The sequence below is a fragment of the Aythya marila genome (genome assembly GCF_965140915.1).
Source record: "Aythya marila genome assembly, chromosome: 4".
NCBI lineage: Eukaryota > Metazoa > Chordata > Aves > Anseriformes > Anatidae > Aythya > Aythya marila.
The window spans coordinates 11162946-11188047 of record NC_139045.1 but is presented as its reverse complement, the minus strand read 5'-3'; the positions used below and the strand labels follow the sequence as shown (position 1 = coordinate 11188047).

General features: G+C 39.7%; 1 protein-coding gene across 2 annotated transcripts in view; it reads left to right on the top strand.

Moving 5' to 3' along the window:
* CCSER1 (coiled-coil serine rich protein 1) overlaps window positions 1-25102 on the top strand; it is a gene marked incomplete at its 3' end in the record, with an annotated part of 642080 nt that overhangs the window by 49535 nt on the left and 567443 nt on the right. For both annotated transcript variants that reach the window (XM_082760286.1, XM_082760287.1), the window contains exons 2-3: window positions 18712-20076; window positions 22657-22844. In XM_082760286.1, coding sequence (XP_082616412.1) covers window positions 18756-20076; window positions 22657-22844 — 1509 coding nt within the window. In that variant the 5' untranslated portion in view covers window positions 18712-18755. The remainder of the gene's footprint in view (window positions 1-18711; window positions 20077-22656; window positions 22845-25102) is intronic.

Here is a 25102-nt window from a genome sequence, read left to right as displayed (position 1 = left end):
CCAACAGGCCCCCTTTACTCAACGAACACCGTAATAGGCACCCCAAGCCTCAGACTAAATGAACTGAACCAATCTGCATGGCTGTTGGAATGGACATGTGATGGGGCCCTGTGATGGGGGTGGCCCATAGACAAAGTGAAAGATAGCTGTGTAAATAGCAAAGGATGGAGGGGAAGGGTGGTATCTGATGAGGATGCATTGGGTAGGATAGGATCTGAGCAAAGTGCAGGCAGTGGAGATTGTCTTGGGCCTGTCTGGGAGGGAGGTGACTTTCTCCAGCGGAACCCCCATGCTGTTTTGGATGTGACTTGAGACAAACAGGCACCATGAGAAGGCTTCGGAGGGGGCAGATGACAGTGGAGGGAGGGTGTAGCTGGGGCAGATGACCCAAAGTGAGCACTGTGTAATGTCATACTCAGAAGTAAAACCTGTGGGTTTGGCCTTCCAGGGTAGCCATTGCTCAGACACTGGCTGGCCATTGGTCTGCTTCTGGGAGGCGGTGAGTGATGGCTCCCTACTTCAGATTACCTCTCGTGTTCTTTTTCTCTTTCCTTCTCCTCTCCCACTTTCCCAGGGGACATGTGTGCCAGGGGTGGGTGTAGACAATACACGCAACCTCCATTGTTTTTTTTCACACACATTATTCACTGGAGAGAAATCCCCCCTGATTCCCTCCCAGAGCTTCTTGGGAGCTGTGGCTGTCTAAGCAGCTAGAGAAAATGCTATCCTCCTCTTCCATGTCTTCCACCTTTCTCTTCTTCTTGGTTCTCTGGGTCCTGCCAGCTTTTGGGTGGTGGAGGAGCAGCTCTCTCAGGTGCTTCTGCATCAGAATGACGTTTCTTTCCATCCGGCATAGCACCCCATAGCTGTCGTAGGAGTACCCACAGTGGCAGCACGTCTCTGAGGAAGCTGATGACGTCTTGCTCACCTCCTGGAAACAAGAGGCCAAAAGGGGCATGATGAATGGGACATGGGCCTTGGGGGGCTAGAGACATCTACAGCTGGGCTTGGCCTCTTCTTGAGAACTTTGGGTCCTGCTGGGCTGCTCTAGGCAGCATGATGTGCAAAGAAAGCATCAGGCAGGCCCCGTATTTTTCTCCCTCCAGCATCAGCATGTCACTGTTTCTTCTTCTGAAGATGAGACCCACCTGTGCCTCCCAGGGGTGGGAGGAGGTCCAGGGAAGAACCAGGGCACCTTAGGGAAGAACCAGGGCACCTTCGGGTCCTATTGAGTCCTTCGTGACCACATGGGCTGTTACTCATTGTCCTACCCGTTACTGACCCAAAGTCCAAGGCCTGGCAGTCCCAGCAACCTGGCACTGTCTGACCTGCCTGACCTCCATACTCACCTCTCTCTGGCATCTCCTTGCTTTCCTCCATATGCAAATCCTCCAAAGGAAAACCCCGCCGAGCACGCACAGGGCTGGGCTGCTCCTATAGAGCACCTCCATGGACCAAAAAGCTCCATCCAGCATGGCCAGGGAGGACCACAGCTGGTCCAGAAGGTAGGGCAGGTAGGAGCACTGGCTGCCCGTGCCAATGCCCTGGTGCTCCAGGTCCTCAGGAGCCACGTCCCACATAACCGTGGCCCAGGAGGGCCGGCTGGAACAGCCAGGGCTGCTGGGGAGCTGAGAGGCCATGCAGAGCAGGAAGATGAGGGAGAGCCCCAGGCTGAGCATTTTGCTGCTCCTGCTCTGGGCGTGATCTCTGGCCGTCACCAGCAGCACCGCTGTCTGCACGCTGAGTGGGTGATGGTGCCAGCGGCCCCACAGTGCTGTCACCGATGGCCCTGCGATGTCACAAGGTCTTCGCAGCGCACCCAGCAAGAGGGGACAGTCTTGGCAGGGAGGCAGGGCCCGGGGAGCCAAATTTCTCAGCCAGCTGCTCCTATGGCAGCCGTGGCATTGCCCACAGCACTGGTGGGGTGCTCAGGGGCTTTGGTGACACAGGCAGGAGCAGATTGTGGGCCCAGTTGGGGTCCTCTGGGGTTGGAGTGGCTTCAGGGCCTGCAGTGGGAGGCGGATCCATGTTGAGTGCAGCTTGGTAGATGTAGGCCAAACTCAAGCATGTTGCAGTGCTTTGCGTCTCTTGGGAATTGCCAGTGTGCTGGCTAATAGGTGAAGATGGCCAAGAAGACCAACAGCTTGTTGGCTTGTATCAGAAGTAGTGTGGCCAGCAGGCCCAGGGAAGTGATTGTCCCCCTGTACTTGGGTCTGGTTGCACCTCACCCGGTGTTTGGTTTTGGGCCCCTCACTGCAAGAAAGACACTGAGGTACTGGAGCATGTCTGGAGAAGGGCTGTGAAACTGGTGAAGGGTCTAGAGAGCAAGTCCTGTGTGGAGAGGCTGAGGGAACTGGGCTTATTTAGCCAAGAGAAGAAGAGGCTTAGGGGAGACCTTGTAGCTCTTTACAGCTACCTCAAAGGAGGTTGTCGGGAGGTGGGGGTCAGTCTCTTCTCCCAGGCACGAAGTGACAGGACAAGAAGAAGCGGCATCAAGTGGCACTAGGGTTGAGGTGGGATGTTAGGAAACCCTTCTTCACTGAAAGGGTTGTGTGGCATTAGAACAGGCTGACCAGGGAAGTGGTTGCAACGCCATGCCAGAGGCTGCATCGAGCTGGGCCCGGGGGGCTGAGGAGGCATGGGCCGAGCCAGCAGCGGCAGGGCTGGGCTGTTAAAATGAGGCCTCGCCGCCATTTTGCAGCCAGACCCCGAGGTGATGGGCTCCGGGGCAGACGCATTCTGCAGGCAGGGCTTTTGCTTTGGCATCGAGGTCACTTGAGGCAGCCGCCAGGGCCTGGCAGCACTCACGAGGGAGGCTGAGGAGGTGCGGGCAGTGCCAGCAGCGCAGCGCCCCCTCCACTGCCTTGCAAAGGTGGTCCCTAGGGAGCGCAGAGACCAGGGCATGTGCCGCAGTGCCTGCAGGCAGGGCGCTCTCACTGCTCTTTTCTACTGGTGGCTGTGACCTGCTCGTGAAGAGTCCAGCCTTGGTATCCACCCCACAGAAAGCCATGGCACCTGCATCTCTTGTGGCCTCTCCAGCCACTGTCACTGATGTGGATACCCAGACAGAGGTCTTGGGAAACAAGCGGCTGTGTAAGTCTTGGGCTGCAGGGTGTGTCCGAGCCATCTGACAGTAGTGGCAGTGCGTATGCCTGTGGGAGGTGTTTCAGGGTTGAAGAATTGCTCAGCCTGGTGGTGGAGCTTCTGGAGGAGGTGAGCAGGCTGAGGAGCATCAGGGAGTCACAGAAGGAACCTGACTGGTGAAAGCATACTCTGCTCTGCCTGAGACAGACTCAGGAGCCAGCCACCACACAAGAAACAAAGGTTCCCATATCCCACCAGTCAGCCACTACAAAAATGATGAAGGTTCCCACATCCCACCAGCCAGTAGGAGGGACCTAGGTCAAGGGGGGGAATGGAAGCAGGTTTCTGCTCGGGGTGGTAGGCGAGCCGTCTCCCTGCCTGCCTCATCTTCCTGACTACCCTTACATAACAGGTATGATGCTCTAGAACTTGACAGTCAAAACAGCGATGTAGACAAAGAAGAAACGGCATCAAGTGTTACCAGGGTTGAGGTGGGATGTTAGGAAACCCTTATTCACTGAAAGGATTGTGTGGCATTAGAACAGGCTGACCAGGCAAGTGGTTGCGACGCCGTCCCTGAAGTATTTAAAAGACTTGTAGATGTGGTACTTAGGGACACTGTGGTAGACTTGGCAGTGCTGGGTTAATGGTTGGACCTGATGGTCTTGGAGGTCTTTTCCAACCTTATGATTCTGTGATTTCTGCGCCTTTGCTTGGAGCACCTTTTTTCCTTTGGGAGGACTCGTTAGCTCATGCATTGGTGCAGAGGGACCTCTAGTGTCCCTTTGCAGCCCATACTTTGGCCTCACAGTCCATAGGTTGCTATTTCTTTGTCTAAGACCTTCCTTTCAGACATATAAGAAATCCTAATATGAGTTGTAAGTGGTGAGAAAAAAAAAATGCAACAGGAAAGAAGAGGTAGTAGTAAATTGAAGTTAAAAAATACCTACAGTACCTTTAGAGTCAAGGCAGAGAAAGAAGACTCATTTATACTGACTTCCATCAGGTGTGTTGGGTATAATTATTGCTTTTAAGACCAACTTAGAACCTTAATAGAAAACTTCATACCATGACAAAATAGCTCTTTAGTTTCTATATCATTATATTTAAATTCATTTTGCACCTTTAAGTTGGCCCAGTTTTTACAAAGATGCAAAGAGAGTCTTCATGCAATGTACTTAAATGTGTGATTTAGAAGTGCAGAGCAAGTGCTCATTTTCTGATGTGTAGGTGATGGTTAGGACTAATGAGAGATACTAGGCGAAGTACTAATATACTTAGCATCATGATGAGACTTGTTCCATGTATTGGCTTGCTCCTAAATCATAGAATCATCTAGGTTGGAAAAGATCTCTGATGTTATGAAGTCCAACCATCACCCAACACTACCAGGTCCTACTTAGCATCACATCTTCATGTCTCTTAAGGACCCCCAGGGTTGATGACTCCAACCACTTCCCTGGGGAAACCATCCCAATACCTAACCACTATGTTCTGTGAATAAGTTCTTCCTAATATCCAGTTTAAACCTCCCCTGGTGCAACTTGAGGCTGTTTCCTTGGGTCCTTGGTGACTATTTGTCACCTAATAAAAGAGACTGACGCCCTCCTCGCTGCAATCTTGTTTGAAGTAGAGAGTGATGAGGTCTACCTGCAGATTTCTTTACTCAACACTGAACAATCCCAGTTCCCTCAACCTCTCCTCACATGTCTTTGTTTTCTAGTCAAGTCATTGTTCTCCGAATGCATTCCAGCAACTCAGTATTGTTGTCGTGAGGGTCCCAAAACTGAACACAGTACTTGAGATGTAGTCTCACCAGTAAGGAGTACAAGGGGACAATCACTTCCCTCATCCTGCTGGCCACAATATGTTTGATGCAGGCCGGGATGCCATTGGCCTTCTTGGCCACCTGGGCACACTGCTGGCTCATGTTTGTGATTCGTGCTGTCTATATCTTGTTTATGCTATCGTTGTGTATCTGTACAAGAACAGCAAACAAGTGTACTAAACCTGCATTTACAAGGTTGCTTCATGCTTTCACACTAAGATTGCTTGGACTGACTTCTGCTGTTGGAATTAAGAGAATAAAGTAATGTCCCCTAAAGTTGTGGTTTCAGTTCACATCTTCTAACAAAACATTATTTGTGTATTTAGTAAGTAGTATAGTATTTTCATCTGAAGATTTGGTCTTTTTTTTTTTTCTTTTTTTTTTTCCCCCTGAAGAAGGATAACCAAAGAACACATTCAATTTCTGGAAACTAAACTTAGAACGTACAGGGAAACCTGCAAATATGGAAAGAGAGAAACAGTTAAACAAGTATACTTGTTTCAAGTGCTGCTTATTCACTGAAGCTGGTAATAACAATAGCTTGTGTCCCCATTCTGATTTTTAACTTGCTAGTTTGTGCCAGTTTGCAAGCTTCATTATGTAACAAGCAAAAAGATGACAGAGTCCATAAAAACTAATGAATGAAAACTAGTATACATGGAGATCTGCAGCTGGTTTTTGTATTCAAATGTAAATGTGCTCTGCCTTGGGAATACATCCATGTGTTGTGCTACCATAGAAGAAGGCCCAGCACATTTCTATTTTTTTCCTTTCTTATTAAAGAACTTTCCCAAAACTACAGGTCTTAAAATCAGTTTGGGGCCACCTTTGTGAGTCACCTGGAATTCAGGTTTAACATTCAGGTCTACCAGGTGTTTTGCTTTGGCATGCAGTTATTCTAGCAGTCTTTGTGCACAGTCAACTGTGCTGTCAGTTGCGTCCCTTTCCACATTCCTTCGTGGCTCAGGGAACTGGACAGAATCAGTTGGCTTCGTTTTCAGGTGCAACAAAGCTTTCTGACTGACATTTTCCAATTTAAACTATGTACACAGAAGAATAAGGTAGAATTATTGCACATGTAAAAGCAAGCCCTTTTACTGGGAAATACTTGCAGGTTTAATACAAGGCACTGCTGGGAGTGGTAGCTTTATTTTCTGTTCACTTGAGGGCCATGGAAGAATGGATGGCTCTTGATCAGCTGTTTTCAAAACAGCTACGAGACTTCACGTCTCTTAGCATACTTTGTAATATTTGCAGGTTGCTTTGAAATTACGGAAGCATCGCTGCTATTTAGTATTTTAGAGCTCAGATGTAATTAAGTAAGACATGAATAGACACTATCATGGACTGATACTTAAAGCTGTTCAGATCTTCTAACTGTGGGCTCGTAGTTACTCGGTTGTGAGAGCAAACATAGTAAATGAAATCATACAGTTTAATTTTCTGAGTTTATCCTCCTGTTTGCTAATATATTCCACCCCCTGCAAGTTTTCTTCAGACTAACCAATACTAATAAATCAGCCAAAGCATGCTTGTGCAAAAGGATATACAAAACTACTTATCTCATTTGTCCCAAAACAGCATGACTAGATCAGAAAAACCTTCCATCTTGCATTGAGCTAGACAGTGATGTATGTGTTAGTATTTCATGAGTATTTACACAGGGATGCAGTAATATGTGCCTCTGAATCAATTTTTCACCTGCAAATATAAAGTGATAAAAAATTAGTGTACAAACTGTTAACTTATTAAGAGCAATTGATGTAATTGGAAAATACCCAAGCTTGATTTTTGACACCTTTTATGTATTGCAAATTGTGTTTCAGAACCTCATGAAAGCACAGAGATCTACTGCATTTAGCTGTCTTTTAATCAGAGTTTTGTGTTCACACACAAATGTGTGAAAGCTGCTTTTATGTCTCTGATTTTTTGGAACTGAGAATCACATGATATCTTGTTTTTACATTTCTTAGATCTTCGTAGCTGTGTTTGCATAGCAATTAAGCTTGTGCATAAATTTAAGAAAATAATAGATTCATTTGTTCTAGCTGTAAAAAATATGCTGAGAATTCATTAGAGCTTTTACCCTAAAAAGCATTCAGAGTAGGGCAATTTGGTTTACAGTTATATAGCAAATTTAACCTTTAAAGTTTGTGTTTAGTATTCTGTCTTTTATTATGAAATGCAAGATACAGGATGCCCAACTCATCCAGTGAAGGGGGTGTAAATTATATCCTGGTTCACTGATCCAGTAAAGCATTCAGAATTGTGCTTATGTCCCATTGAAGTCAATGGGACCACTCATGTTTTGAAAGTTAAGTGTGTGCATTTAAGTGTTTTACTGAATAGGAATGGGATTATTCTTAAAGTCAAGCATGTGCTTAAGTGCTTTGCTGAATTGAATTTGTTAGCATCTGTGAGCTAGCGCAAGGATAAAACAGTATACACACTTGTGCAGAAGGTCCCTTTTGTTAGTACCATTGGATTTGACTGGCTCTGAGGTACTGCTGTTAAGCAATAAGTATAAGTAAGCGGTTCTACGTGATATCTTTCTGTGGAACTGAGGAAAAAAAAAAGTCAGGATTGCCTGTGGACTCTTCCCACTCTTTGTTTTATCACTCAATTTTTATTTCTTCTATCTTTATATCTTCTGTTCACTTTTTCTTGTATTTTTCAGCTGCTTTTTCTCTTAATTGTCCCTTTTATCCATTTACATTCTCTATAGCTTGAGAGAAGAGTTGAATTTCTTCCTTGAGTTTCCAAACAGTCCTGTATTTCACTGGGCATCTGTCCAATTGGTGCTATCTTCCTCATTCTCTGTATTCCCTAGCCTTGAGGTAGGTCCCCAATGCAACAGCCCACTTGAACTTCACATAGGAGATGACTTCTGTCATTATTTCTTCCTTTGCTCACCAGACTTTGGGCTCAGTTCAAAATTCTTGTATGTAGAAAGTGGTTGGAGAGAAAACGCAGGTGACAGATCTGTATTTTTAAGATGTGAAGGGACATTCTGTAAAGAAACAGGCGTAGGTCTTCCTGCCAGACTTGCTGCCCTCATGTAGTCGCCTCTGCTCTTTGTCTTCCTCTCCAGTTCCCTGGTAAGAAGTTAAATTTTTGATTAGGCTACCAGGACTGAATTGAAACTTTTGCTTTTATGCAAATGCCATCACAGGTATACCTGATTGGTCAGAAGACTGTGCTAGCTTTGAGAGTTACCTTTGATGCTAGTGGGAAATAAATGATCCTAACTTAGAAGACATTATTTATGATGGAGTCTGATGATAGATGTTTTCAAACTGTACAGCTTTATTTTGGTTGAAGATGACAAGGCACAATAACTATCTCAGGATTTTATCAATTTGGGGGATGATTGTTCAAAAATGTTAAAAAGTGGTAGTGGAGGGAGGTTCAGATAACAGATCTCAATTGAGAGAGACAATATTGTGAGGCAATAAGCTTTAGAACAAATGTAAAAGATTATTAATTGAACACCTAAACTGGTTTTACCCATTTGAAGCCTACTTTATTCACTTTTTTGATACTCAAGCAATCTGAATGAAACTAAACTGTCATTTGTTCATAGGAGCCACCATACAGCTTCCCTTTTCAGGAAACAATCTCACTTGCTATAAGCAGTATTACCCCTTACATGTTATTCTTCTGTAAGGGTTGTTTTTCACCACATCTCATCACCTTATCTCAATACAATGCTAACCCGAACACTAAATCTTGTTTTGACAGTAGTTGTAGGTAGGTTACTTCTCTTTCATTTCATACAGTACTAACTACTAGAATTGTCGTGAGTTTTTAAGGTGTTACGTTGGTGTGAATAACTTTATTAAATATTGTTTCTGGTATAATGTTTCATAATTCTCTGATAATGCTATAAGACTTTACTATAGCCTTTCTTCTAGCTGTCCCAATTTGCTTTTACAGGACAAAACTAAAATGCCTGTGTGATAGGTCAGTACGATTCTCATTTTAGATGAGAAGGATGAGTTTCCACAGGGCCCCTGGTCACATAGAAGATCATTGAATAGTCCTTAAAGAGACTCACTGCCATAGAAATATGGTCCACTGTGTTTTCAGCATAAAACAACTGATTAACAACTCAGTCAGAATTAGAGTATATGAATATACTTAATAATTGTGAGAATTTTCATCTGGAGTTTTCCTTTCTTTCATTGTTTTTGTTAGTAAAATGAGTCTAATAAATCTAACATATTATTATTATTATTATTTTCAATAAATCAAAAATGGAATTTCCTGAGTCTTTGCTAAGATTCATGGAAGTCATCATAGTCATGTAGTCGTCATGATAAATGTGATTTATTTCTAAATATAGTGTGATTTATTTGTAAAAATGTATTCTTCTTACAAAAGTGATGTCCAGTGGAGTACATGAAAATATAAAGAAACCAAAGCAATTAGGTTGCAGCTGAAATTACACAATATCGGAGGTGGAAATTATTAATGTATTTAATATTCAGCCCCATGAGGCACACATCTTATGTCTGGTAAAGCCTGCAGGGAGCAGGAATTGTGCAGTTCCTTTCACTAGAAGTCATCAAGCTCTGGATTTTCTGCGGATTGTCTGAGGATTTTCAGTTCATCTTCTTACAAGGGACAGCATGGGAATTGTTTCTGTCTTCTGTTGAATTTAGGGGAATTTGGAAAAGAGCATTTTCTCTCCTGTTGCTGTTAATGGTATATTATTTCATGTGAACATAGTCAACAGCTGCTACAGTGATGTACTACAGTTACCTTATTGTTAATCAAAGACTGATCTATAAATTAGCCTGCATCATGTTAGGTAAAGCCATCATGATTTGCTTTTATGAATGCTATTAACTACATTGATTTATTTTTATTTTTTAAATCCTTCTATTTATCTGGACCCCCTGGCAGAGTTCGTATCACCCAGTCCTTTTTTCCTGTAAGGGTGTAAGGTAGGCTACAGATCCTTCTGTCTTAGTATTGGTTTTAACAGACACTTAAGGAAAAGTGGGAATGGAATACATATATAATATGAGTCTTCAGAACTGCACAATTAATTTGTAAGGGATTTGTCAATTTTCATTATAGCCCATTGAGGTATGAAAGGGTTTTTGCACTTTGCCAACAAGAAAAAGAGAGAGACAAACAAAACCCTGCTTTGATTCAGTTAAGCTGGGAATCTGTGTACTACAGGTGATTATATCATACATGTCTAAGGATTGCTTTTGCAAGAGTTAAAGAAATATTAGCGGTGGGGTGAGCAAGGCTTATAAGGAGGAGAGGCCAAATGGTTTAAATCAGCATGATTCACTTCAGCGGAGCCCCATGAATTTACAGCAGATGAGGATTTGTTTCTTTTTAATGCAGTTAAGGTCGCACATTCAGCCAGTGACAGAGGTAATAAATGACCGTAGCTCTTGTTGTCACTATGGTTGCCACATACACAGCAGAAGCAGGCAGCTCTTGAGACTGCAAATAGCCAGACTAGAAAAAATACAGGAAGCTTTAGCATAAAAAATGCTTATAATATTTGCTGATGGCAATGAAGTTGTGATTCTGGAAGATAAGAGGAATAGACAAGAGAGAATATGGACAAAATACACTTGATCCTAATGGGTCCACAGAGAGCTAAGGCAGTTGTGAGATGGTTGCTTAAAGGTGTCAAGAGAGATGAATTTGTAATGTATTGAAAGAGATTTTGGAAGGAACACATTAAAGCAGAGCTTGAAATCACTAGTGACTGCGCAAATCAACCAGGGTGTGCTCTAAAGATGCTGACAATGTCTTGTGAGCCAGCAGAATATTTTAAGTTGTTTCATGGGGGAGCAGATAGAGGTCCTTTAAATGCCTCTGGGAGCTGTAGCCAGTATTGACACTTTGCTTCATGCTACTGACAGATTTTATGCCATGAACAGTGCAGTGTAGGTATAGGGCTAGGGCTGTGTTATTTCCTGTGTTTTTCTTGTGAGAGTATCAGCTTGCTTGTGCAGCAGCAATCTGTTCCACTTCAATTGCAGAGCAAGGAGCTGGCAAGGAGTCTCTCCCGCTTTTCATGTTGTGGGCCAAGTGAAATGCCAGCTCTGCTGTTTGCCGGTATATGAGCTGGTCAGTGCTCTCATGGGCACGTTACACCTGGTTTTCCTGCATGAAGGAACAAGAAGATCCTTGATGTCTTCTTGATTGCTTTTCCTTTTTAGATACTTTTATGCATGCTGAAATAAAAACTAGGGAAAGACTGCACGTAGTGAGGAGCAGGGTGTTATGTATACACAGGTTAGTAATGGGGCTTAACCTATGGGGCTTGAAATCAAATCACCATCTATAAAGGAACACCTCCTGTGTTTATGGCTAAATCCTAGTACTTAGTGTGAAGTCCAAATGCACTTATTTTTCGTAAAGTCTTAATTACACAAGATTCTCTGTTACTTCTAAGCGTCATAAAAATACTGCCATCAGCATCATGGGTGTAGGGGAGGAGGTTAGAAGGATGTCATTTAATGCTGTTGAATCCTGTCTGATTACCAGACTGCCGTTTTTGTGCCCAGTAAAGGTGTCTCATCATTAGACAATGTGTTCAGGCATGGTTCAATTTCCATTTGCACTCAGGGACCTATGCAAGTCAAGGCCACTTCACTTGTTACAAGTGAATAATTCACTTGCATTTGAAAACTTTTAGAAATAGTAGTCAGAGGAGTGGGTGGCATGACATGTGAATCACGAAGCAGGAATAAACTCTTTGAGATTTACACCAGGTTATTTACAATTGTAACTGTTTCTAATTAAGCTACATAAATAATTGTGAGTAGCAGATACTGGTAAGAAATGCATTGTACACATCTCCAGAATCCAGATAACAGATGAGGGTGAGAAATGCAGTTTCTGCTCTATTCCAGACAAACCCATCAAGAAACAGTCACACAAGTATGGCTGCTACCTCACTGTGATATGATCCTTGCCCCATTTCTGACCTACTTGTGTCTGATTGTGGGACAGGTGAAAAACTGTTATTTCACTTCTTCATACAGTGAACTTTTTGCTAGTAGATGATACCAGGTCTTACTGAAGAGTAACTGCTTGCTGACTGTGTGTAAAGAGTACCTGTAAGATTGTTTCACTGATGTCCCAGTATTTCATGTATTATAGTGAAGTTCTTTGAAATAACTTTTCGTATGCTACAGAGACATTGAGTTAGTGGACATCTTAAATTTAAGAAGGGAAGAATTGTGGCGTGCAACTTTCTGGAGATCAGTTTCTCTGCTTCTCTTTTAGTAAACCCACAAGTTCACCTGATATAAGTGGTTGGATTTACATACCTAGTGATAATGAATAAAAGAAGTAGGCACCTCTGACTTACCTCATGCTAACATTTGCCTCCTGGCGTTTTTAAAGTCAAAAGGTGATATAGATAATTTATCTCTAGTTTTCTTCTTTGAATGTTTGTTACAATTCTAATTTAATCAAAGCACTGGGAATAGCAGTTAGGGATTTATAAAATATCTGTCTTCACTTGGTAATTGATTGGTCTGAACTGGAGAGGGGGTGTTGGGGTATGTGTGTGTGTTCAGTTTTATTTCTTGAAAATTCATCTGACTCCTTCCTCTCTTGTTTCCTGAAAGCATCAGAACATTTGAAAAAAACAGGTGTGCGCTCCAGGACACGTAAACCGGAGGGAAATGAAATTTCTTGCCTTTTTCTTGCACTCTCAGTGCTTGTATTCTGAGGTCTTTTTTCTTCTTCTTTTTTTTTTTTTTTTTTTTTTACTTTTTTTATTTTTAACTTTTTTTTTTTTATTATTATTATTTTTTCCCCAGATACATAAAAGCTGGTTTGCCCAATCAGCTTTCAATACAGAGAGGAAAAAGTATTGGGTTGTATGTGCATGCAGTTTTCCAGAGGTTTAGCCCCTTATGTTGGGTAGTCTCTTTGCTTATAAGTAACTGTTGAGGAAAAATCAAGCTTTAAGAACGTGCAGACAGCATCATAGCTTATAAAATCACACATGGAGAATACAGCTGTGGTCACTGTTCTGCAAAATAAATGATTGAGCTCAGTGACATGCTACAAGGGTTACATGCACAAAGAAAGAGAAGGAGAAAGTGTTATTCAGAAAAGCAGATGGAGATGTTAAATGTTAGGAGTAGCATTCATTTCATTTGCAAAAACAAATTGCTTCAATATCAACAGTCCAACCTTTCTTAGCTTGTGAAGGTGTTCTGTTGTAAAGGCATTTATCTCTGCTACTATTTTCAACAAGGTCATTTTAATCCAGTTGTGTTATCCTGGATGACGACTAAAGTTCTAGAGGTTTATATATAGGAGTTTTACACTTTAAAAAAGCAAATAATAATTTAGTGGCTTTCTTAGGCTCTTATATTTACCTTGGGTACAGGTTATAACTGACTTCTGGAAGCTATGCAAATTTAAAAAAAAAAAAAGTGTTTCAAATTTGCTAGAGAAACAAGTTATATTGGAATAAAATTGGTAAAATTGGAATAGTTTTGAAGGCAGTAATGCTTAGCTGCTAAAGATCCAAATGTGGAGTTTCCTGATTTGTGTGGGAGCCACAGGCTGTAATGTTACCTGTTGGGTTCAAGGACAGGACTTTGCAATGGACTTCTGTTGACTCACCACTAATTAAATATATTCATTTTGCATGTATTTGTTTATTTGGGAGTTATTTCAGGTATCTGTATTACCCTGAGGTAAATGTCTGCTCTGTGCAAGTATGGAGCCAAGTAGTCCCTTCAGACTTACTTCTCTGTGGTGTGACCCCTGCATCCTACCCTGTGGTAGCTTGTGAGGATTGAGCACGTTTGCAGTTTATAGTATCCACATGATAGTCCTGTGTGTTTCCTATACCAGAGGATTCCTGATTCACAGCATCTAAAAAGAAAAGTATCATTTCCAGTTTCTAACTGTGAGCTCAGCTTAAAAATCACACTGCTGTGGAGCAGTGAGGTAGGGAGCAGAAGAGTAGGGCCTTTCAGGTATTATGTTAGCTTCCAATTCAGAATTAGACAGTTTTCTCCTTTGTTTGGGGGATACTGTTTGATGTTTCTAGGAGGTGTATCTTTAAGGAGAACATCTGTAGGAAAGATTAGTATAGAAAATGTTGAGAGGTAGTATTTTATAAAGGGAGCATTTGTGTAGGCCTATACATCACAGTTACTTCTTGAATAAGCATCTACTAGCTTTCTGTGTGGACATGTATTTATGATAATTGCAAAATTCTTAAATAATTTCAAGTCCTAAATTTGTCTGAAAGGCCACGGGAAATGCAAAAAGCACTGACTAATGCTTTCTCATATTTGCAGTCGATGTAAGAGTGGATCTACTGCTCCATCTGCTGGAATTCAAAATCCCCAGGCAGAGCTGCATGCTATTGAGTGCATTGTGTGCTTTGGCACAGCTTTGTGAACAACCCTTTGCAGAAGGTTCAGAATGTTTTTTATTTTTCAGTTGGTGAATTGATGGAGTAGATTTCCCTAGAGACATTTTGTAATATTTTGATAATTTTACCCCTTTTAATATTTTTTCCCCCACTTTTACTGTCTAAAGGTTGACCAAATTGTTTATTTTGGCAAGATGCCATAATATATGAAGTACAGAACATGTAAAATTCTTAGCCTGTTTACGTATTTTATACTCACACATCTTCTAATATTGTGTGGTTGGATGATTCGTCCTAAGAACTCCTGTGAAGAAAGAGTAAACCTTCAAGTTAAAGCATTCAGCATCTTTGTTTTCTCTTGCAATGAAGTATATCACTTAAAATTATTTTAAAGATTAAGCAGAGGCTTATTTTATTTATTTATTGTTGTTTTATTCACATTTCTGCAATATCTTAGGTGCACAGAAAACCTATTTCCATTTGATCAACTTCTGAAATTGCTAATATGAAGGAAAATGTCTTGTTTGCACTTTGTCTCACACTTTGCCTGTTTCTCATTTGCGTTTGTTTCAACGTTGGTGCTGTAGCCAAGTGTTTGAGGAAAAGCAGATCCTGAAATAACCTTCCGTTGCTCTGGCTTCAACTAAGTGTTTTAAAAATTGTTTACTTGATTTCTTCCAGTGTATCATACTTTGTCTCTTATGATACCATATGCAAAATGGCTCATCAGAAAGCCATCCCATAAAAAGCAAAATTTGAACTTTTATCTACTACGGCAGTTTCAGTATTATTTGGGTTTTAGAATTAAAATACATTTTAAAAGTAGTGGTTTATGTATTTACTGTGTTAAGTTATTGTATTAGCAAACAAATACATGATTAGAGTAAAACCTAATGCTTTTTTTTTTTTTTTTTTGGCAAGATGCATGCATCATTTGGAACATAAATATATTTTTTTAAATGAACAATAATTTCAAAATGAATGCAAAAAGTATATATTTATTATTCTGGCTGGTTTGATCCACGGTGTCCTGAGTAGTTGGATTATGACTTCCATATAGAATAGAATACCATGGAGTATTTTGACTATTCACATAATATTACAATGGTGCAAAATATTTTTGCTCTTAAATGAGGAGCCTGACATAACTGGAAGTCATCCCAGAGAGTCCGTCTGTCTTTTTCCAGGATCCTTCTTGTCCGTTTGACTTTGTGCTAGTATTTTAACAAGGCTCCAGTTTCTTTAAGATAAACAGGGTTTTGTGGTAGATCCTAGATAGAACGTGCAGGATCAAAATTGCTGTGATTGTTATAGAGAAGTCCACTTTGGTTGAAAGATTAGTCTGGAATGACATAATGACCTTGAAAAGGTGTGTTTCTTTGCTGTTTTATTTTTCCTTTATCGTGGCTTTTAAGATTTACGTTGGTAGGGATGAGAATGTTGTATATAGAAAATTAAAGATTTAGTAGAGAGCGAGTATACAGCTGTGCAGAGAATAAGAATGTAGCTGAACTGAATTTCACTCTGTAAGGGTTACAGCTATGAAGTGGTAAGCACAGTGTTTGAAATATGACGACTGAACGGAAGCACTTCCTATTTTGAAAATGTTAGGACATAGATGGCATTTTAAAAGCCCCCTGCAAATAAAAAAATAAAAATAAAATTTTAAGGAACTAATGTTTGAGGGTATCGATATATTAAAGTATGTATTATTTTTTCCTGTATTTCAAGTAGGATTGTCATTTTAACTCAGTGCCAAGCTTTGTCACTTAACACTGTCCCATACATGCAAAGAAGCATACATATATACATGTACACATATGTGGATGTTTGTTCTCAGAAATGTCCTCTGATAGCCTTTGTATACTTAGAAAGAATGGTATATATTATAATGGGCTTATACTTCATTATAATGAGCTTATGCATTTTTATAATGGGCTTATATTTTATTATAATGAACTTACATTTTGTGTGATTTCTGCTGCTTAGACAATAGGGGAAGAGTTGACAGCTTCTTTGTGTTCTTCCTTCAAGAAGCAAGGAAGAATGAATGAACACCATTTATGCTAGTTGTTTTTACAGGGAAAGTATTCTATTTAAAAAATGTTACCACCTGTATGGTACCATGGGTCGGTTGATAGGAATAATCTCTATTATTATTTAGACACAGATTTCTTATTTCCATTGGAATTAGATTTCTGTGCTTTTTGCTTAGTTTTCTACTTCTTAGTTCAAATAATTCCTTAATTATAGAATAGAATGGCTTGTTCTACAGTGAAGTGATACGATGTGGGCATGAGAGTGAACAATGGGAGCTAATAATGTTTTGTTTGAGCATAAAAATGTCTATAGTAATTTAATATATTTAAAAAAAAAATATTACCTACTGCAGCTGTAAAATTGCGTTCTAAAATCTCTTTTTCAGTAGTTATGTCTGATTAAAATATAAGGAAGAGCCTTCCCAATCTGTAAATGAATATGCTTGTGTGGTGCATATGTACATATCTGCACACATCTGTAAACCTGCCAAAAAATCCCATGATATATCAGTGGTTAAACAACTGGGATAAATTTGTTTGGAGGGAGAGAGAGGGTAGAGAGGGCTGCATGTAGCTTTCTGACACACGTTTTCAGTGGGTTGAGTTGTGGTAGATGAGCAATTTAGTGTAACGTAAGCTCCTGTGCAAGTTGGCAGGGCCTTGGCTTTTCTGTACCGTTGGCTGCACTCTTGCTCTTTTTGTTTACTTTGCATCTCAGTGAAATACAACAACTGGCCTTGCATCAGTCTGTTTAGTGGATACAAAGCTACTTTGATAATCTATGTCTGTTCTTGTACCATCAGCTCTGTCCCAGTAAGACTGACATTCAAATTTGTGTTTCAATTGCAAGACCTCAGCATCATACAGCTCAGGTTTTAGCTTGTCATCAAAAATCCCCAGTGAGTTCTATAAATTAGTGACTGTTTTCAAGCTGTGCCTCCTTTCATAAACGACAAAATTGCTTATTGATTCCTGATGCTTGTGACTCCTTATATTGTGTCTGCTTGGCAGTGCATGTTCAGATTAGAGCTATGCTTGCTTTCAAAGAAAAAAAAAAAAAAATCAAAGCAGAAACTGCAGTTCAATGTCGAGTCACAAATAATCTCTGAATTTACTCTTTACCCTTGATTTTCCAATAATATGCCATGTATGCAGTTTCATTATTCCTTAAATACTCAGTATCTATTTGAATATACATACATGTGTGTATACATGTATAATACATACTGCATAAATATATATACTGTTCATAGGCATTTGTTATATCTATGTAAAGCACATTAAATTGCTTTTTAGATGAATGAATTTGTTTTTGTGCTTGGCATACAAATATTGTTTAGATGAATGACCAGATTTTATTCCTATGTGCTGAATACTTGCTGCTTGAGGAAGTTTTGCTTAGGCATTATAGCTCTTGTTCTTCTGATCATACGTCACCTGGTTTTATAGCTCTCTCCATGGTCCTGTCTCTCACTACAGTAGTTTATTATAACAAGAACAAAAAGGAGATGGAACTGACATACATTTCTTAAAGATGATTTTTCTTCCAGTGTATCTGCTGAGCCGATAATGTTTTTATTGCTTAAAATTTGCCAAATGCCTGTGTATGAAACACATTTCACTAATTTCAAAGAAGTCCGAAAACATCTAGTTATAAGTAAGAAAAATAGGCTTCAAGAACGATTTTAAAGAATAGTTAAAAGGAAAGCTTCAAATTCAAATCTAGAAACATGATCACATACTTTGACAGTAAATTCCAAGAACTTCAAGTTCTCTAGGAAGAATGGGTGTTGGTGCATATTTTAGCATGACTGTAACACTAGCATTTTGTCTGCTCTAAGATATGTACCATCTTTAGTGGGGGAATATAAAGGAATTAAAAATCCAACTGAATATGAAGATTGGAGACTTCAAATCCTGTTGTTCCTTGCAAAAATGAGTATTTAGGAAGCCAAAATAATGTTTTACTTTACTCAGATGATAAAAAATCAAGTCTATACTGTGAAAGCGTACAGTTTATATGACTTGTCCCCAGAACTTACAGAAACAAAGGACTTTGGGGTGAAATGTTTGTATATCATGTAGATATATACTGTTACCCAGTATGATGTGCATTGCATTATGTATAAGATTATATATGTCACATGTAAAATGTTTTGAGCCATGTCTTTGCTCAATTGCTAGGATTTTGGAGATACAGATCAAACATCACTTTGAAAATCTAAAAAAGAAAATGTTCAGCACTATATATATGCAACAACTTGCAGCTATACATAAAATAGATATTGGCATCTGGGGTGTTTTGGCTGACTTAAAGCTTGTTCAAATAGACTTTGAGGCTGAATCATTTCTCTCTCTTTTTCTCAACCCAGATTAGTGTATTGGCTGTGAAGAATTGCAAACGCTTCGTGCCCTGATGGGGGACTCAGGATCCAGACGATCAACTCTAGTATCTCGGTTGCCAATATTCAGGAGAAGTATTAGCCGGAGACACGACTCCCTTCCTTCCTCACCTTCCTCTGCTAGTGCCGTGGGTGTCCACACCTCCTCCCCCTCCAGCACAAACTCCAGCTCAGGGAGCACAGGCAAGCGCCGGAGTATTTTTCGGACTCCTTCTATTAGCTTCCATAACAGGAAGGGGAGTGAACAGAAGCCTGACTCCACCAGCCAAAATGTTAACATCTCAAATGGTGCCCAGTCCTCCTCTCTCAGCACTTTTCAAAAACTGAGCCTAGACGAACACATTAAAAGTAGAGGAAAGCATTCAGTTGGCTTTGGCAGCTCACGTAGCAAGAAGATAACAAGGTCTTTGACAGATGATTTTGAAAAGGGAAAGGAGCCCTCAGCTAATAAGAATGTCTTTATAAATTGTATAAGCTCTGGGAAAAATGAGGGTGATGATTCTGGCTTTGCAGAGGAGCAAAGCCGATGCTCTGTCAAACAATCCACACGGAAACTTCTCCCTAAATCTTTCTCATCACACTACAAGTTTTCCAAACCAGTTCCGCAGAGTCAATCCATTTCCTCTGTGCAGCAGTCTGGATGTGTCCTGGAGATTAAATCGTATGTTGAAAGTGAACCAGTGATTGCCAGGTCCTCTTCTCCCTGCTCGGCTGAGACGACGGAGTGCGTGGGAAGCACGTTGCAGTCCCCACTGCTCTCGGCCGACCTCACGGCTGCCCAGACGCCCTCTGACTTCATAGCCTTGACAGAGGATTCTGTTTCGGAGGTTGATGCTCTGCCCAGCAGTGGGAATGGAGTGCTGCTGGCAGAGGATTTTGGCCACAATGTCTCTACCTCTCAGATCTTCTTTAATCCTGCTGCTGCTCCGGTGAGGGAAACAAATTACGTGGAAAGTACGTGCCAGTCTGCTGGTGGTGTATCTCCTGTGAGCCGCACAAGCTTTTGTAGTGTTGAATCTAATACCTTATTCAAAACCTCAGCTGCTAATCAAATAAAAGTATCATTGCAAGCCAATGAACTATGTATTACAGATACCAGGCACATAGCAGAAGTTAACTCAGCAAAGACAGAGTTAGAAACCTTTGGGTTACAGCACAGAGAAGAACCGGTGATGCACTCTCCAATGGCACAGGGGTTGAGTAGGGACCAAGATGAAAGCACTCTAGCTAAGCACACAAAAGAAACAGTTCCTGTAATGGAGTCTAAGATTATTCAATGTTCTGAACCTCAGTCCCTTAAAACGCAACTGGGATATGAAACAAACCATCCTAAAGGTATGTATTCCGCTTTTTCATTGTGAGGTTTGATGGCTTGGGGGATGCTTTTTTGTTGTTGTTGTTGTCCGTAGTTCTTTTGTACGAATTGTTTGGTCATGAAGTTTTTGTGTACTTAGAAAGATCAAAAGTTAGGAATTTTACTCTCCTTCCAAGATGATGCTTAATTCAGAATTATAAAAGGAATAAAACAAAATGCTTTGAATTTTTTTAGTTGATGTTTTTCAGTGTAATAACAGCCATCAGTGCTGTTGGTCATTCTGTTTCCTTCTGATAGAAAATGAATTAAGAGAGTATTGATTCTCACCTCTTGTTGAAAGCCGAAGCTGGTATTTTTGAGGCATACCAATTTTGGACTTGAACCAAAGAGTTGCATTGTTTGAGGAGGAAGGATTGCCAGAGAATAAACTTCCTTTAGTCTGGTTATGAAAGATAACATACTTTTATCTTATATTGATCTGGGTTTGTGGCTCTCAGATACATTATAGAGCAGCTTGGACAAGAGCAGAGGACAAGAATATATTGCTGTTTCCATCTGAAATAGCACTGTGCAAGTTCTTACTACTTAACCTATGAAATATAGGAAGTTCACTACCAAATAAATTTCACACTGTGTCTTTAGCTTATAAAAATGAGTTTGGAAATATTAACAAGAATAAGTGGAAAGGCTATGCTTTGAATTACCATCTATAGACACACAGATCTTCATCTTTCATCAAAGACACCCAGCCTTTGATTGAAGGACACCTGTCAAATGACATTTAGCTCTGCCAGTTTACTTCCTCAACTAACCTGAAGACCAATGCTTTGTTGAATAATCCTGAGCCTGTATCTGGTGGGGCCAGATTTGTGACAGTTAACAAAAACACAGTTATGTTGTTAGTATTGAAAGAGGAATGAATGCAAATTCATATGAGTCCATACCCATCCTTTTGCTTGGTGATGTAGTCATGTAGATTATAAGCAATCAGAAGCAATCTCACTTTTGGAGTTACTTGTCTCTGCACAGTATTAGTTGCATATCTTATAAATAAATAGTTATGTATAGTAAAATTAATCCACTAAATTATCTTTCATGAGAGGAAAATTGTTTGCCTCAGAACATTAGTCAGCTGGGACAAAAATATTTCCATTTATGTATATTATCTGTCTGGAGCACTTCGGTTGGTCTTCTTTGCAACTTTGGCTCATCTGTGAATAAGCTCATGCTTTTAAATTTAATTTAGTGGAGTGGAGTAGTTGTAGAGCAGACCAGTGAGCAGCTCAGAGTGATGTTTGGAAATACACAGTGTTTGAAACTCATGCACCAGCAGCTATATATTTAATCTTCATGCCTGTAAGGCAGCTGGAGTTGAAACTGCAATAGAGAGATTTTTGTAAATAGGCTTGGTATTCACAGAAACACTAGAGCTAATGTTACACTATTTAAAAGTTGATGATTAATTTTCATGGGTTTATACATGTAGTTCTATTCCAAATGCATTTTTTTCAATTTGTACAGTGAAGAATGTATTTAAAATTAGAAAATTGGAAAGCAAACATAGGGATTGTTGGAAAAAAGCATAAAATCCTGCCATATGAAATGAAAAGAGTATAGAAAAAGTTTGTGGTGTTCAGAAAGGTATAGTATAAGTAGTTATATATTTTGCCAACAAGCTGTTTGGACCAATTGGTTTTGCTATAACAGTATTTAAAACCAGGTGCAAATGTAAAATATTTTTGTGCATGTTTTGGCAATAGATACTTTCTTTTCCATGGTAGGTCTCATAGTAGATTTTATTGATAGATTACAAGGTTTGTCATGTCATACATTTTTTAATATATGCTTATATATTTTTAAGTGGTATGAACCTCTTTGAAAAGCCATTGAGGAAATGTTCTCTTGCAAAAGGCAAAATATATATTTTTTTTAATGTTACATCTATTATGCTATCATGCTTTTCTCTTTTCCTCATCTCTAAATTTTCCTCAACACTTCAAAATGTAATTTTCTCCTCTTTTCCAATATGTTATTGTTTAAAAGGTGTTGGGGACTGGGATGCAGCCTGCATGCTGTGCTTTGAGAGCACAGATACAGAGCTGATGTGGGAAGGCCAAAGAGAAACTAAAACCTGTATGCATCAGGATGCTATGCGCTGGAAACAAAACTGTGAACTGGCCCTAAAAAAAAATATGGGCTTGGCTTAGGACAGGATAAGGCAGGCTGGGTTTTTGCACCATGGAATTAGTGATAGTTTCTCTGGTGGGTTTTACTGTGAAGAAATTCCTAAGTGTGTGAGAATGAGGGGAGAAAGGAAGGAAAGTGGCAAAGGTCCCACTGGATTTGTTAAAGAACTGTGGGCTGGGCTGTAGCATGCTGAGCACGTGAGTCAGCAGGAACTGAGCAGTGAGCAGGTGGCCCAGGTTGCTTTGCCTAGCTAAACAGGATCTGCTTTCTACAGAACACCTAAGAAATTATTCTTACTTTTTTACGATTGCTATTCAGTGGTAAACATTTAAAGCAAAGCGCTGTTCTTCCTAAGAAAATTTTTGTAGAGAATAATTCTCTGTAATGATTGGTGATTGCTTGTCTATTTGTAGTTGATCTTGCCAATAGCTTCAGCCCGTACCGAGACGGCAGATTTATTGAGAAGCGACTGAGGTCCTCTTCAGAAGGTACTGCTGGAAGCAGTCGGCTGATCATAAAACCAAAGGATGGAAATTCAGAAGAGCTTAACAGCCTACGGAAGCAGAGAGCAAGCTCATCTTCTTCAAAAATGAACAGCATGGTGAGTTTGTATATGTGTTTGTTTGTTTGTTTGTTTGTTTGTTTTTTCCACGATAAGCGTAACTATACTAAGCAGCAACTTCACAAGTAATGGATGGTAATTAAAAGAAAAAAAAAAAAAAAGCCAGCTCAGGCTTCCAAAATGTGGTCCAGGCTGAGCTGCAGAGATAAAAAAATATTTTTTTTCAACGATGTAACATTGTGAAAAGGTTTGTATATTTGCTGTGAGGAGGTTGAAGTCATGCTTTGTTGATTTGCCTGGGATATTACAAGATTCAGACCAGAAGTTTTGTAGAGAGGAAGTTGTTGGTGAAGAGGCTCATTATGGAAATCTGGTCACAAGGTTCAGTGCTTTCACACTGAGCACAAATTAAGGATGAAAGGAAAGGTTCACTTCTGAGAACCCTTGAAAATGCCTAGGACTAGGAAATCTAAGACAGATCAGATCACTGTGGGAGAGTACTTCTGAAACCTCTTCTGGTGAAATAATAATAGAAGTAACTGACTGACAAGTATGTGCCTTCCTATACCCAGCAAGAAAAAATGTTTTAAGATGAGTGTAATTTATACATATTCATATGCTCTCTAGTGAGAGAAAAAGAAGATACTAAGGTTGAACATTGACAGCAGTGGTATCTACTCTTCAGTTTATGGAAATCACTAAAGCAAGTTTTACAGGTATTATGAGTTTCAAGTATTTTATTCAACATGCTAACTGTAAAAAAATAAATAAATAAAATAAATCATTTTGCACTCATATTTGAATAGTGTTTACCACTGAAAGTAAAAAGCTGTAAGTTTCTTACCCTTGTCCAGTGCTGTTAAACAGATACATAAATAAATGTGTGTTTTTTTTTTTTCCTATTAAGGTTCACTTAATAGCAATTGTATTATAATGTTTTAGGACCAAACACATTCCTAAGAGACTCAGGTGTGAACACAACTGCCTTTTCTAAGATAATTTTTTTGCAGTTTTTCAAAGATGTGAAACTAATTGTTGTAAACTGACAGATTTCCACAGCATATTATTACAAAACAACATGTTCTTTTGGCGGCATTTTACAGACTAACACAAAAACTCAGCAATTAATACAATTACTTAGGTAATATTTATGTCTCTGTGCTACCTTGTCTGCCTTTAAAGGTAACATCTTATCTCCCTCTCACCCAAGAAGCCAAGGAAGGCTAAACTTGTCTTCCTTTGTCAGATTCACCCATACTGGTTCTTGGTTGGTAATTTTAAAATAGGTCCCTGAATAACGAAATGATTTAGCATGAATTCTCCTTAGAAAAACTGTGTCAGGAAAATGTGATTTGAGGTTTTCTAAAAAGCATGTGAAATTTGTCTTTGGTCACGGTAAATCTCACCCACATCTAAGTTAGTCTTCTAAACCTTTGCTCATGTTCAACACTGCTTTGGATGGCAGGAAATTACATCAGTACTGAAGGTGTTCATGCTGTGTCTGGCCAAGGTACAACAGGTTTTCCAGTTGTACCAGTGTCCTTAAGTAGTAGCCACTACATCTGCTTTTCTCCCTCTTTTCTAGATTGCTGCCAGCTTGTCAGATGTGGTAGTAATGTAAAGCAAAATTTATGTCAACAACAAAAACCACACACCTGTTTTCTTTCTTTCTTTTTTTTTTTTTTTTTTTTTAATAAATCCACTGAATTATTACACACAGAGATGCAGGATGGAAATAAAGATGTAGAATGACTAAAAAGTAGAAAAATAATTTGTGTTATTAAAGTGTATAGGTACAACATGTTTATTCAGTAAGTTCATATCCAAATATCACTGAATAATATCTTATTTTTCAAAACCAGAACACTGTGACATTTGAAGCTCATGTTTCCATGTAGGCATACAGGCATAGTTTCTGCCCTAAAAAGCTCATTAACCTTGGCTCAAGCCTTTAAATACTATTTGGGTCATCAGGCCCAAGCTATTACGCAGATCTTTGTGTTTATTTAAATACTAGACAGAACTGATGTATTAACTTCATTATATTAAGTCCTGTATTAACGATGCAACTGGGAAGTGACAACACTATAGCAACTGGAAAAAAGCAAAGTGAACATGGGATGGTTTTTATTTTTTTTTTTGTTCATGTTTTGTGTATGAAATCCACATTTTTCGTTGTTTGTTTTAACTTTCATTAGCAATATTGTCCACGGATTTGGTAGAATTTGTTTGTGCTTATTTTGGTCGCAGACCAAGAACTTCAGTGTCAGGATTATTGTGCACCCTCATGAGTGAAA